Genomic DNA, 14,719 nt, shown 5'->3' on the forward strand with positions numbered 1-14,719 from the left:
GCACTTGCCTTTGAAATCTTTCCTGGGGAAGGCCAAGAACCCTCTCAGGCTAAGCTCCAGTGTCGGGGCTTGCCCACCCTACATCAAGACCCACTAAAGTCAGTGGGATTCTAGAGAGTTCTAAGTGTCCTGCGTAAAGTTACAAAAATCACCGAGATGACCCCCAAATGTAACTATCCAAAATGGGGAGACAGGGAGGGGTATCAGGGATGAGAAAGGATCAGAGCATCAAATCCTCATTTGTCATTGACATGGGGTAAAATCTAGAAACTGATTTAAACAGATTACTTGGAAATAGAGAAAACTACCAGAAGAATTAAAAACAGGGTCAATTAAAACCATGGCACGGAAGGAATGAGAGGGGTAGAGGAGAAAACTACTTTTATTCATAAGCTCTTCTGTACCCTTGGAATTTTTTTTTTTTTTTACCGTGGGTGTGTCTGACTTTGATTTCAAAAATTAATTTTAAATTTTAAAAAGTGACACCACGATCCTGGTCAATCGAACCAGAAGTGACCAGGCCACTTGCTCCCTGCCTGGGTGGCTGTGGGCCTCAGGGGGCTCAGTGCTGCAGCGAGTGCCCTGGGGACGGGGGTGGCTCTGGGGCTGGCTCTGCAGGTGGCCCTGAGGACAGCTCTGCAGATGGTGCTGTGGGTGGCTCTGTGGATGACTGTGCGGGTGGCTCTGTGGGTGGCTCTGCGGGAGGCTGCGTGGCACCCTGGCTCAGCATGTTCCGGCAGCGCAGCCGCTCCTCCTCCTGCTTCTCCGCCATGCGGTTCTCCAGCAGCCTCAGCTCCCTGCGCACCGCCTTCTGCATGGACGGCTCCAGCTCCAGCACTTTCTGGAGGTCCGCCTTGGCCTCGGCCTCATTCCACACCTCTGCGTGAGCCCGGGCACGCACGTAGTAGGCCTTCACGATGCCTGTGGGGAGCAGGGAGCATCCAGCTACAGCTCCCTTCCCAGCCTCAGAGGCAGCCCCAGCCCAGCTGGGACTCACCAGCCTCCAAGACCCTCAGCCCCGCCATGATCCTTAACCTCTCTGTATCCCCCATCCCTCGGTTTCCTCACCTGTAAGATGGAGATGATGATCATAATAGCAGTACCTCTTCCTCTCCTTTTTAAGGCCCTGTGACTAATTTTATATTCATAACTTTGTTTTATTTTTCTTATAGACGCTACCTAAATTAGATAACCTTCAGGCCCTTTCCCTGCACCTCCCTCATATGGTAATTATGAGGATTATAAGGATTAAATGAGATAATAAACGCAGACGACGTGTGCCTGATGCATGAGCCAGGGGCTGGATGTTTTTACTGTGAGCACGATTCGAGCATTAAGTCAATGCTAGTACTGACGGTGCCATATCCTCGCAACACCAGTACTAGTATCGACATCATAATATTTTTCTCTATATTGGTTGCCCCTCTTTTTTAAACGCCTGTTTACCGTTCTGCTGAAATCACAAACTTGGCGAGCTTCCTGGGTAAGTGTTCAAACACACATTAAAATAAAGGGCCGCCCCGCGCCAAGCACTGCCCATCCATCGCCCACAATTCAGTTACACACTCGGGGAAACCCGGCTGGGTGGAGACAAGGTTTGGTGCCCTGGTGGGGTGGAAAGAAAAGTCCAGGAAGGCTATGGCAGGTGTCTCCGTGGCCCTGGGCTGGGCGCCCCCTCACTGTCCGCCCCTGCAGCCCCGCGCACCTGGGTGGTGCCGGAGAATGTCACTGGTGTGCTCCAGCACCTCATAGTACTCCTCCTTCTTCAGCAGGCACTGGCAGTAGTTGAGGATCAGAGTATTGATCATCTTCTCCAGCTTCAGCCACTGCACCTCCCACGGCTTCTCCTGCCCAGGGAGAAGGTCAGCCATGACCTCAGGCAGCTGCCCAACCCCCGCCCCGCCCTGGCCGGCACTGGGCAGGTCCCCCAGAGTCAGCGCCACTTCCCACCCCTGGCCAGCGGCCTCTGACCTTGGTCTGCAGGTTCCTTAGGCAGATGATGGCCTCCTGGTACTTGGAAGAGGCCTCCTCGTAGCGGCCCAGCTTGAAGAGCCGATTTCCCTCTCCGTGGAGGACGGGCACCGCCTTCATCTTCTCATGATTGCTCAGGTTCCAGGTCTCCCTCTGGTAATCACTCGGGGCATCAACCTGGCCCCAGAGCTGCAGGTCAGTGAGGCAGGGACCCCAGGGGCCTGCACCCCATCAGAGACCCGAAAAACAGGACCCTGTGGCACATCTCCCTGAAGTCATGCTTGCTGGTCAAGTGCATACAGACAAGGGAAAGAAGCAACAACGCCGAAAACCCTGCCCTAAATCAATGTCTTTGTGCAAACTAGGAAAAGGTGCCCGTTCATCAAGACACTTCACTTCTAATATTCAGAAAATTGTCACGAATACTCATTTTGTTAGAACAATACACTATTGCCATCTGCTGGAAACTTCTCATTATGGAAATACCAATATACAATGTCTATAATGAGCACCTTGGAGGAGATGCTGGTGCACCTTGTGCAGTGCACAGACCACGCAACTGTGACAGCAAGCCTGTAAGGGTCCTTGGTTGACACAGTTCTTATTTTATTTTTATTCACCCACATAGCTCTCAGGCTGAGCCTCAGTCTTGGCCATAAGCTGAGTCCTGACCTGACCTTGACCCTGGCCCAAACCCTCTCTCACCAATCCACAAACACACGCTGCCAGTCACTCTGGGGCTCTGGGTGGGAGGATGTGGGGAGTTCCATGCAGCCTCTCCTGCCACTAGAGAACCAAGTCTGAACCCACAAACCACAGGAACCAAGGAGGCGGTTATAATCTCCAACTCCTGAAAATGAAAGTGGAAGTGGATAAAATGCCTCCACAATGAAAATGAATCACATTTTTAAAAATTGGTTCCAAGTGGACTTTTTTTTTTTTTTTTTTTGGACATGGAGTCTCACTCTGTCACCCAGGTTAAAATGCACTGACATGATCTTGGCTCACTGCAACCTCCACTTCCCAGGTTCAAGCAATTCTCATGCCTCAAATTCCCAAGTAGCTGGGATTACAGGCATGTACCACCACACCCGGTTAATTTTTGTGTTTTTAGTAGAGACGGGGTTTTACCACGTTGGCCAGGCTGGTCTCGAACTCCTGACCTCAGGTGATCCAACCCCCTCGGCCTCCCAAAGTGCTAGGATTACAGGCGTGGGCCACCAATGCCCAGCACCAAAGGACTTTTCTTGTGGAAAAATCAGAGGACTTTTTTTTCAAATTCGTATTCTCCCATGGCTTATGAACCCTCTCTTATTATCTAAAGAGAAACAGGGCACTGTCCAGTGGCCAGTGGGGTGGGGGTGCCCATGATGCCCGCTGTCCCTCTCCAGTGCTGGCACAGCCCTCCAGCCCTGCCAACCCCAGCCCCACCTGCAGCAGCTCAATCACAAAGACCAGAGGCTGAGGCTCCTTCTGCAGCTCGTCCAGGTCCTCATAGCCCAGCGTGTGGTAGGCGAACATGTTGGCCAGCCCGCATGTGTGCACGTGCCACTCTGTGGGGTCCTTGCCCTGGGCCATCTGCCTCAGGCTCCGGGACAGGATGGGGTAGACCCCCGTGTGCTGTGGGGAGAAATGGATGGATGGCATCCAGGCTACCTGCTCAGAGCTAGGTGGGCCATAAAAGGCCTCCACTCAGAGCCCCTCCTGGGAGGAATCCTGCTCCCTCACTATGCCACTAATACTAACTGTGGTTAACTGTGTGCCAGGCAAAGCACTTCACACTGTTATGAGCCCCTTCAATCCTTATGACAATTCAAGGCAGGCACTATTATCCCCATTTTACGGATGGGGAAACTACAGCCCAGAGACGCAAAGCAACTTGCTTAAGGTCACACAGCTAGGAAATGACGCAGCCAGGATTCAAACCTGGCTCCAGAGGCCATATGCTCTTGGCCTCCGGCTGCCTCTTCTGGCCCTTGTGGTCCACTGTAACACATCTCTGCCCCAAGGAAACCCTGAGCTCTGCAAAGCCTATGACTCGCAGGAAGGGCAGTGTGGGGCAGCGGAAGGAGCAGGGCTCCAGGGTCCAAGAGAGTCACTTTGGTGTCCCGGCAGTGCTGCAGGTTAGCGGTGAGCCCAGGTCTCTGCACTTCTCTGAATCTCAGTTCCCTGGGTTGCTCCTGTTCGGTATTAGGGCTGCTGTAGGGATTAAATGAGACGGTGCAGATATAGATCTGGCTCATCACAGCTTCAGCCAGCATGGGAGCTGAGTTTGCCACCCTTGGGATGAAGGAGGGCTGGGAAAATCAGCCGTGCGGCCTCAGCGAGGCCTGCTGTATGTATGCTGGGCCTCAGTTTCCCCAACTAGGCTCCCTGAGAACCCATCTCCTTGGACCGGCTTCTGAGATGACCCAGCACTGGCCCCACATGCAACATGTGAAGTGAAGGGGCTGAAACTCTGCAGCAGTTCAGCTCTGCCTCCAGGTCACCAGCACAGAGACAGAGGTCACCCTGCCTGCCCCAGCGGCCGGGATTAGCCCGAAATGCCTTCTGCCTCTTTATGGAAGAGACAAGCAGATGGCTGTTGAGCCTGTTGGGATTAGAGCTGGACCAAGGGAGGGAGAGGCCCCAGAACCAGCTTACTGCAGGGAGGGGCCACCTTTGGCCCTGACTCAGCAGCCCCCAGCTCGGCACCCCATGGCTCCCAGCAAGCTGAGTGTGCTTTTGTGGCCCCAAAGCACACTGCCCTCACTTATTTATGTCCTGGCACTGGCTGCCCTGCATTACAATTGTTTAGGTGTCTGCTCCTGCAGAATTCAAGTTCCCTAAGGGCTAGGGGCTTTGCCTGTTTCTTTCCTAACATACAGCACAGGCCAAATCAGGTGCCCAGTGAATGTTTTCTAACTAGATAGGTAGGTAGGTAGGTAGATAGATAGATAGATAGATAGATAGATAGATAGATAGATAGATAATAGATACACGAATGATAGGAGATAGATAGAAGATGATGGATGCATGCATAGTGATGGAAGACTGGATTATGAATGAAGATTGGTTGAAGGGAAGAATGGATGAAATGATGCCTGGGCAGGTGGGTAGATGGATAAGAGGTGGATGTGCAGGTGAAGAACTAACTCTAGAAGGGGTGTGTGTGTGTGTGTGTGTGTGTGTGTGTGTGTGCATGTGTACGTGCACACAATCATGGCAGCCATGGGCTGGGGTGAGGAGATGTGCGGGGCATGGAGATTAGGAAAACCCATAGTTACCATGGGGAGCAGTGGCTCATGCCTGTAATCCCGGCACTTTGGGAGGTCAAGGCCAGTGGCTCACCTGAGGTCAGGAGTTCCAGACCAGCCTGGCCAACATGTTGAAATCCCATCTCTACTAAAAATACAAAAATTGGCCCGGTGTGGTGGTGAGCACCTATAATTCCAGCTACTCAGGATGCTGAGGCAGGAGAATCGCTTGAACCAGGGAGGCAGAGGTTGCAGTGAGCCAATCCCACACCATTGCACTCCAGCCTGGGCAACAAGAGCAAAAGTCAGTCTCAAAAAAAAAAAAAAAAAAAAACAGTTACCAGCCTGTGATATGCGCAATGCACTCATGTGACTATCAACATGGAAAAAGGAACACAGACTCCACAGGAAACAAAGAGCCATGCCCACATTACGGGAATGACAATAGCTTGTGGTTTTGCAAACAACAAATCAATCAGCTAATCAAGAATTTATTGACAGCCTTCTATGCACTCAGCTGTCATGTGTTAGCAAACATGTATCCTATGGAGAGGGGGCTCTTAGTGGCAGCCAAGCCTTGCCTCACAAATGGCATGAATTAAAGTACAGGAGTCCCTCACTCTAAGCAAAGTCAATAGATATCTTTTTAAACTAACTGAAATCACAAAGAAGCCAATTTTTGAAGGCTTGACTTGATAAAAAATAAAACAGATTTTAAGATAAAAACATCAGAATGAAGAAAAACACAGGGACTGCTACAAAGGAAAGATGTTCAACAAATATTTGCTACATGAATGAATAAATGGATAACATGTTGAGTGGGATCACCTACTGGCAGAGGATGGCACTGCAGCCCAGCTCTATTAGACACTGCAAGAAATGTGTGTAGGATGAAGAGGGAACCAGGCATCTCACCCAGATCTTTTCCCTTAACTTGTCTGAGCCACTGCAAGTTATTTTCCCTTTTGGAGTCTTAAGTTTCCCATCAGTAAAGTGAAGAAGTTAATCTCAAATTTTTTCTAGGCTGGACATGCTGGCTCACACCTGTAATCCCAACACTTTGGGAGGCCGAGGCAGGCAGATCACTTGAGGTCAAGAGTTCGAGACCAGCTTGGTCCAACATGATGAAACCCCGTCTCTACTAAAAATACTGAAAAAAAAAATAGTCAGGTGTGGTGGCAGGCACCTGTAATCCCCAGCTACTCAGGAGGCTGAAGCAGGAGAATCATTTGAACCTGGGAGGCAGAGGTTCTGGCGAGCCAAGATCGTGCCACTACACTCCAGCCTGGGTGACAGAGTGAAACTCCATCTCAGAAAAAAAAAAAAAAAAAAATTCTAGCTCAAAATAATAGCTCTCATTTTTAATTGCCCTGTATTATGATCCACCCTCATATGTTATATCATGTAATCTCCAAAACAACCCCTTAACTTAGAGTTTTGTTTATTTATAAATGAAGGAATAGAGTAGCAGACAGAAGACGGGACTACCCCAGGTCACACAACTAATGAAAGACAGAACAGAGTTCAAATTGTCCCCAAAATGCTCATTTAAAAGGCCAGTGGCCTCTGATGAAATAATGAGTCTGGGTATCTGCCACCAATGGTGAAAGTCTATGGGGAGCTTTGGAATGGATGGATCAGGCTGTCAACACCTAAACCCACCAATCACTCTTAACATCACTGTAAGAGAGACAACCAAGTGTGATGTACGTCTCCCAAAGGGAAGTGTATGGTACATCCATGGCAGACTTTTGAAAAAGAGAGAAAGAGAGAGAGAAGAATCTGAATCTTATCAGGACCTCTAGACCCCACTTTCAATCTATCAAAAATGTGGGGAATAGAGGAGCATGTTAGACAATTCCATGGCGAAGGAACCAGGAAAATCAGAATGTGGGACTTCTACAGGATAAATGACCCAGTTCCTTCAACACTTCCATGTCAAGGAAGAAAAGAAGAAAAGAAGGAGGCCGAGCACGGTGGCTCACGCCTGTAATCCCAGCACTTTAGGAGGCAGAGGCGGGCGGATCACAAGGTCAAGAGATCGAGACCATTCTGATCAACATGGTGAAACCCTGTCTGTACTAAAATACAACAAATTACCCAGGCGTGGTGGCGGGCACCTGTAGTCGTGGGAGGCTGAGGCAGGAGAATCACTTGAACCCGGGAGGCCAAGGTTGCAGTGAGCCAAGATCGCGCTACTGCACTCCAGCCTGGCTACAGAGCAAGACTCCGTCTCAAAAAAAAAAAGAAAGAAAGAAAAGAAGGAAGTAGACCTATAGATAAAAAGGCACTTGAGAGACGCGTCAACAAAGCGCTATGCAGAGACTTTGTTTGTTCGGTTGTTGATTTAAACAAACCAAACTCATTCATTTATAAAGAATAAAAGGAGTCAACCAAAGAAAATTTAACAGTGACTGGATATTAGATGGCTTTAAGGAATTACTGGAGTTTTTACAAGATTTCATAATGGCACAATGGTAAAGTTTCTTTAATATCCTCTTTTTTTTTTTTTTTTTTTTTAAGATGGAGTCCCACTCTGTCGCCAGACTGGAGTTCAGTGGCATGATCTTAGCTCACTGCAACCTCCGCCTCCCGGGTTCAAGTGATTCTCCTGCCTCAGCCTCCTGAGTAGCTGGGATTACAGGCATGTGCCACCACGCCCAGCTAATTTTTGTATTTTTGGTAGAGATGGGGTTTCACCATGTTGGTCAGGCTGGTCTCCAACTCCTGACCTCGTGATCTGCCCGCCTCAGTCTCCCAAAGTGCTGGGATATCCTCATATTTTAGAGATACAAATTTCAGTATTTACAGATGAAATGATATGGTGTCTGGCATTTGGTTTAACCACGCAGGACAAGGAAGGGAAGTGGGTGGGTTGGGAGATGAAGCAAGACCAGCCGCGGGTTGATGGTGGCCGGCACTGGGTGACAGGTACTCGTAAGTTCATTATTCTTTCTGTTGACTTTTGTATATGTTTGAAAGTTCCCATAAGAAACGTTGCCTAAAGGTCAGTGAGTTTTGCCATAAGGCAAGGAAGCTAATTTATAGGAGTAATTTACGGAGTGCCATAAATAGGAGGGCAAACTTGCAATGTGAGGAGGAGGGCAAAAAAGTGACCAGTGCTGCTCTAATCATGCTGTATAAAATCTCCAGGTCTAATCATGCTGTATAAAAAGCAAGGACTTAGCCGGGCAAGATGGCTCATGCCTATAATTCCAGCACTCTGGGAGGCCGAGACAGGAGGATTGCTTAAGCCCAAGAGTTTAGGACCAGCCTGGCCAATGTGGCAAAACTCTGTCTCTACAAAAAATACAAAAATGAGGTGTGGTGGTGCACCTGTAGTCCCAGCTACTTGGAAGGCTGAAGTGGGAGGATCACCTGAGCCCGGGAAGTTGAGGCTGCAGTGAGCCATAATTACGCTACTGCACTCCAGCCTGGGTGACAGAGCGAGACCCTATCTCTCTCTCTCTCTCTCTCTCTCTCTCTCTCTCTCTCTCTCACACACACACACACACACACACACACACACACACACACAAATATGAGGACTGTGAAGTGGGCCAGCTCACTCCTGCTGGGCATAGCCCTGCTCCCCACCAGCCAGCCACAGCATGGGTCACCCCTTCCAGCCCTTGTTCCCTCCATCTTCACATGCACGGCGGTGGGGAATACGGTTGCAGGACTGGCTTTGCAAAGCTTCGCTTGAGTCCCAGCTTTCCCAAAACACAACAGCCCCGCAAAGCGGGTGGGTGAGCCCAGAAAAGACTAGTCCCAGGAGACAGGCATGCAGGGCCTACTTACGATGGTGTCGCACCAGAACTCGGCCACCTCGTGCACCCGCATGGAGGTAAGCAGGATCTCCCAAACCTCGAGCTTGAACATGTTTCCGATGATGATGTGCATGGGCTGGCCCACCTGCCGACTGTCGTCAATGACTGTCCGCTCCTCATCACATTTCATGGTGCGGAAATGAAAGATCACCTGGTCACCGAGACGGTGCACTCTGCTCTAGACACACCGTTCAAGGCCCGGCAGAAGCCACCCCCTTGCCACCGACACCCAGGGCTGTCCCCAGGGTCAGCTCACTCAGTTCACCCCATCAGATGCCTCAGACCTCTGGAGCACCTCCACCCTGCCTGCACCCCCCAGGGAGGAGGGACCCACCCCTCCCTACAGACCCCATTCCACTCCCCACAGCCCTGTGCGTCCAGAAATCCTTCCTCAAAGAAACCCGAGTTCTTTTTTTTTTTGAGACAGAGTCTCACTCTGTTGCCCAGGTTGGAGTGCAGTGGTATGATCTCGGCTCACTGCAGCCTCCACCTCCTGGGCTCAAGTGATTCTCCTGCCTCAGTCTCCTGAGTATCTGAACTGGGATTACAGGCGCCCAGCACATCTGGCTAATTTTTGTGTTTTCAGTAGAGACGGGGTTTCACATGTTGGTCAGGCTGGTCTCGAACTCTTGACCTCATGATCTGCCCATCTTGGCCTCCCAAAGTGCTGGGATTACAGGCAGGAGCCGCCTCGCCTGGCCAAAGCCCGAATTCTGTAGCCACAGACGCACCCTTCAGTCCAGGGAAGCCCAACAGACATTTGGGGACAAATACCAAGAACCCTCGGACTCCCTTTCTTCTCACTCAACATTTAGGGCTCCAGAAAATTCCCAAAAGCCCTTCCCCTCAGCCCATGCTAAAGTTGAATCTGCAAAGTACCAAAAATGCCCCCTGAATGGGTAAACGCTGGGAGCTTCCCGGAGGCCCAGCGCTGGGGCTGCCTGGCTGTTTTTTTGGCACAGCTGAAAGCTGTTTACAGTGCCTTGGGGCACACCTGGAATGTTGAAGGCTGCTGTGGGGGACCCTGTCTGCTCCGGGGGGGCCCCACTCACTCGGGATCCGGTGATGAAGTTTGGGAGCTCGCCCGTGCCCCCGTGCAGAATGGTTTTCTTGACCCCTTCCACGTTCAGGAGCAGAGCGGCATCCATCGCTGCAGGAGAAAGGGAGGTGTCCAGCACAGGCGGAGATAATCTCACCTCCGGGGAAGACAGACGGCTGAGACTCTGGGATTTACTCAGCCAGGAGGAGTGGGGGGAAGGGCAGACGGTGGGGGCTGTGACCTAGGCGTCCTGGCTTCTCATCAGAGCCACTCGGGCCGGGCCTGTGGTCCACAGGCAGCCTCGCCTCCTATCCCATCCACCTTTGCTTTCAGTGATCCTGCGCCCCTGCCCAGGGTTGTGCTAGATTTGGCTTTTTGTTCCACCCCAAGAAGGAAAAAGGTCCGCTGAGCTTTCTTAAAGAAGACAGGGGACCAGGCGCGGTGACTCACGCCTGTAATCCCAGCACTTTGGGAGGCCGAGGCGGGCAGATCACGAGGTCAAGAGATCGAGACCATCCTGGCTAATATGGTGAAACCCCATCTCTACTGAAAATACAAAAATTAGCCGGGGGTGGTGGCGGGCGCCTGTAGTTCCAGCTACTCGGGAGGCTGAAGCAGGAGAATCACTTGAACCCGGAAGGCGGAGGTTGCAGTGAGCCAAGATAGCGCCACTGCACTCCAGCCTGGCGATGTGGAGAGAGGCCTGGAGGCCACTGAAGGGGAAAAGGAGGGGAGGCATGGGCTGGGCCCAGACTCTAAGTCCCCGAGGACCCCAGGCCAGCCGGGGTGGCAGCTGCCCTTTGCCATCCAGCCACCTTCCTACTTTCCCTGTTCCCCCTCCCCTCCCCAGAATCTGCCTTCAGGAGGCCCTGCGATGGTGGCCCAAGGGAAGAGGGGACAGGTTTCTGGCTTGGGAGGGAAGGAAGACGGAGAACGAAAGGCGGGGTGGGTTTGGGTAAAGTTGAGGCGCCCTCCGCAGCCCCGTTCCTGCCTCCCCTGCAAAGTCTGGCTGGGGGAAGGGTGGGTATCCCCTCCCCTCCCCTCCCCTCCCCTCCCCTCCGCTTTGGAGGCCCTTAGCCCTGTGCCCTGGGAACCAGGCAGAGTTTATTGAGGGCATCAGGGACGCCCAGAAGGGCTGGGAAACATAAATGCGAAGACCTGGTGTTTGGCACCACCGTGTGGCCAGTTCAAGCTCCTACACCTCCGCACCCTGAGGGCACTGGACTCAGCTCCACAAAACCATTCTCTTCCTGACACCAGGCTCATTGGTTGCAGAGGGAAGGGGTGCAGGACTCTGCTACAGGGAGAGAGAAAAACACGGGACGAAGGAGGCTGAAGTAGGTGGATCACCTGAGGTCAGGAGTTTTGTATTTTTAGTAGTCTGTACTAAAAATACAAAAATTACCCAGGCATGGTGGTGCGCACCTGTAATCCCAGCTACTCAGGAGGCTGAGGCAGGAGCCTCGCTTGAACCCGGGAGGCGGAGGTTGCAGTGAGCTGAGATCGTGCCACTGCACTCCAGCCTGAGCAACAGAGCGAGATTCTGTCTCAAAAAAAAAGAAAACGAAACAAAAAATGCTAGACGAGGCTGGGCGCAGTGGCTCATGGCTGTAATCCTAGGACTTTGGGAGCCAAGGCAGGTGGATCACCTCAGATCAGGAGTTAGAGACCAGCCTGGCCAACATGATGAATTCCCATCTCTACTAAAATTACAAAACTTAGTCGGATGTGGCACCTGTAATCCCAGCTACTCAGGAGGTTGAGGCAGGAGAATCGCTTGAATCCAGGAGATGAAGGTTGCTGTGCACCAAGATCATGCTGCTGCACTCCAGCCTGGGGCATAGAGTGAGACTGTGTCAGAAGAAGAAGAAGAAGGAGAAGGAAGAGGAGGAGGAGGAGGAGGGAAGAGGGAAGAGGGAAGAGGGAAGAGGGAAGAAGAAGGAAGAAGAAGAAGAAGACTGGACTGAGCCAGATACAGCTAAGTTCAAAGGGCTGACCCTTTCCTATTTACTGACCTTGTTTCCTTGGATGTGTCTCGTTTTCTCTAACTGCATTTTCCCAACTGAAATGAGAAAATTGACCTCTCCTGCTCCTTCTCAGGGGAAGTTGGGAGGGCTGCAGCAGTGAATGGCACCCTGAAATCCAGCACTCATGAAAGTCTTGCTTCCCATGAGGAGCCATTGGCATAGAGGAGACCAAACCTGGGCCAACTGGTCAGGGCCAGGGAATCCTGGCCAGATCCCCAAAGGTCCAGTCTCCATCCCTGGAAGGCAGAAGGCTGCTGAAAACCTTCCCCTCCTCTCTTCCATCCTTTCTTCAGCCACACAGCAACCTAGAGAGGTCTGCATGCATAGGTAAAATGGATACTTAGTAAAACTAATACAGGAGTTATTAAGAAATAATTTTTAGGCAGATAGTAAGGGTAAAGGTTCTTGGTGGAAATTTTCCTGCAATAAAAAACAAGCCCCCAAACCATCTCTTTTCTAACAGAAAAGGCTGCTTAAAGGGCCAGGCTGGCAAACCTTGATATGCAAATGCTGGCCATTAGAAACTGGGTTCACTCATATGGCGATTCCTGCTGTCTTTTCCCTGTCACCAGGTGTACCGAGTGTCGTGGCCACCTCCAGATAACACCTTGTGTTCAGAACATCATAGCGACCCACATTTGCATATTAAAGGACTAAGGTGGGAAGGCCAGGTGTTTTGCGGGGTTTGTAAATGACACACCTGGTCAAACCAATCCCCTGGGCCCTATGGAAATCAGACACCACCTCCTCAGCCTCCTCATATAAGCAGCCACTTCCCACCACCCTCACCCTGAACAGGGGGTTTTCTCTTTGTTCAAATCCCCCCCTCCCTCTGTCTCTCTATGGGGGGGCTATTCTCTTCTTCCTTCCTTCTTTCTTGCCTATTAAACTTTTCACTCCTTAAAACCACTCCACGTGTGTTCGTGTCGTTAATCCTATTGGAGCAAGACCAAGAACCCTGGAGTTCCTCCAGTCATCAGAGCCGTATCAAAACTACAAAGGAAAATAAAAGTGTTTATCATAAAAGTCTAAGGAGAGAGGAAGAACACACTTGTCACTTGCGGGTGGCAAGTGTCTGCTTCTGGGATGCTGGCAGTGCTCACCCTTGACCTAGGTGATGGTTACATGGGTGTTGGCTTTATAGGTACAGTAAGTCCTCACTTAATGTCCTTTTAGGTTCTTGGAAACTGCAGTCTGAAATGAAAGGACATACATCAGGTCCTCAAATAACATCGTTTCAATCAATGTCATCATTTCATTATAATGTTGATGAGAAAAAAAGGTGGTTTCCTTATATGTCATTTCATTTAAAGTCAGTCTTCTTTTTTTTTTTTTCTGAGATGGAACTTTGCTCTTGTTGCCCAGGCTGGAGTGCAATGGTGCGATCTTGACTCACTGCAACCTCCACCTCCTGGGTTCAAGTGATTCTCCTGCCTCAGCCTCCCGAGTAGCTGGGATTACAGGTGCCTGCCACTTCGCCCAGCTTTTTTTTTTTTTTTTTTTTTTTTAGTGGATACGGGGTTTCATCACATTGGCCAGGCTGGTCTCAAACTCCTGACCTCAGGTGATCCACCCACCTTGGCCTCCCAAAGTGCTGGGATTACAGGCGTGAGCCACCACGCCCGGCCTAAAGTCAGTTTTCAAACACCTACTGACAGCATTAAGTAAGGACTCACTGTATTCATGACACTAGATTTTATGTCTTAGGCAGTTTTCTATCAGTGATATAATTCACAGTGAAAAGGATCCAATCATGTCTCTTCTCACACTTCTTAAAACTCTCCCACTGTTTCCGTTGTTTCCCTTTGTAGAGGGTCGAAGGGCACACACTCATTGCACAGACGTTTAAACAGTAGAACTGATAGATGTAGTCTGTAGCTGATTGGGGGATGTGGGGGTGAGAAGAAAAGGGGATGTTGAAGCTGTTGCCAGGGGGGTTGGTTTCCCTGCTGAGAAGAATGAGGATTCACTCCTGGTCTGTGCCTGGAGTTGTGCCACAGGCTACAGACTGATGCCCCAGAAACCCTTTGCCCCCTGTCTTAGTTCATTTTCTGTGATTATAACTGAACACCACAGAATGCATAATTTATTTTTTTTAAAAAAAGACACTTATTTAGCTCATAGTTCTGGATGCTGGGAAATCCAAGAGCATGGTGCTGGCATCTGGTGAGGGCCTTCTTGCTGCATCATAACACGGTGGAAGGCATCACATGGTGAGAGGACAAGAGCATGCACATCAGCTCAGGTCTCCGTTCCTCTTCTTGTAAAGCCTCCAATCCTATCACAGGGTCCTACCCTGATAATATTGTCTAATCCTAATGACCCTCCAAAGGTCCCACCCATAAATATCATCAACATACGAATTTGAGGATTCGGTTTCCAACAGATGAAATTTGGGGGACACATTAAAACCATAGCTGCTCCCAAACCAGTCTCCTCATGGACTTTATTAAAATGCCAATCTAATAACCTACTGCCCTCTTCAAATTCAGCAAAGAGTTGCCACCACCTTCAGGACAAATTTTAAGCTCCTTCTCTGGCCTACAGACCCTGTCTCTTGCCACCCCATCCCCTACCCTCAGCCCCTGATCTCAGCCCCACCCTTTTTGCCCAGGC

At 50.5% G+C, this 14,719-nt stretch overlaps 1 protein-coding gene across 2 annotated transcripts; it reads right to left on the bottom strand.

Annotated features, from left to right (window-relative positions):
- Positions 1 to 355: 355 nt before the first annotated feature.
- Positions 356 to 10,202, bottom strand: AIPL1 (AIP like 1 HSP90 co-chaperone). 2 transcript variants are annotated; one of them, XM_004058412.5, is made up of 6 exons: positions 10,090 to 10,202; positions 9,009 to 9,188; positions 3,403 to 3,591; positions 1,972 to 2,148; positions 1,706 to 1,847; positions 563 to 921 (listed from the first exon to the last, which is right to left on the bottom strand). In XM_004058412.5, exons 1-6 carry the CDS (start codon positions 10,183 to 10,185, stop codon positions 563 to 565), a joined length of 1,143 nt encoding a protein of 380 aa, XP_004058460.5. In that variant the 5' UTR covers positions 10,186 to 10,202. The 2 variants fall into 2 exon arrangements, with proteins under 2 accessions (XP_063556504.1, XP_004058460.5); XM_063700434.1 differs by having other exon boundaries at positions 356 to 1,847; positions 1,972 to 2,124.
- Positions 10,203 to 14,719: the final 4,517 nt, after the last annotated feature.

This window comes from Gorilla gorilla, chromosome 19, assembly GCF_029281585.2.
Source record: "Gorilla gorilla gorilla isolate KB3781 chromosome 19, NHGRI_mGorGor1-v2.1_pri, whole genome shotgun sequence".
Lineage (NCBI taxonomy): Eukaryota > Metazoa > Chordata > Mammalia > Primates > Hominidae > Gorilla > Gorilla gorilla.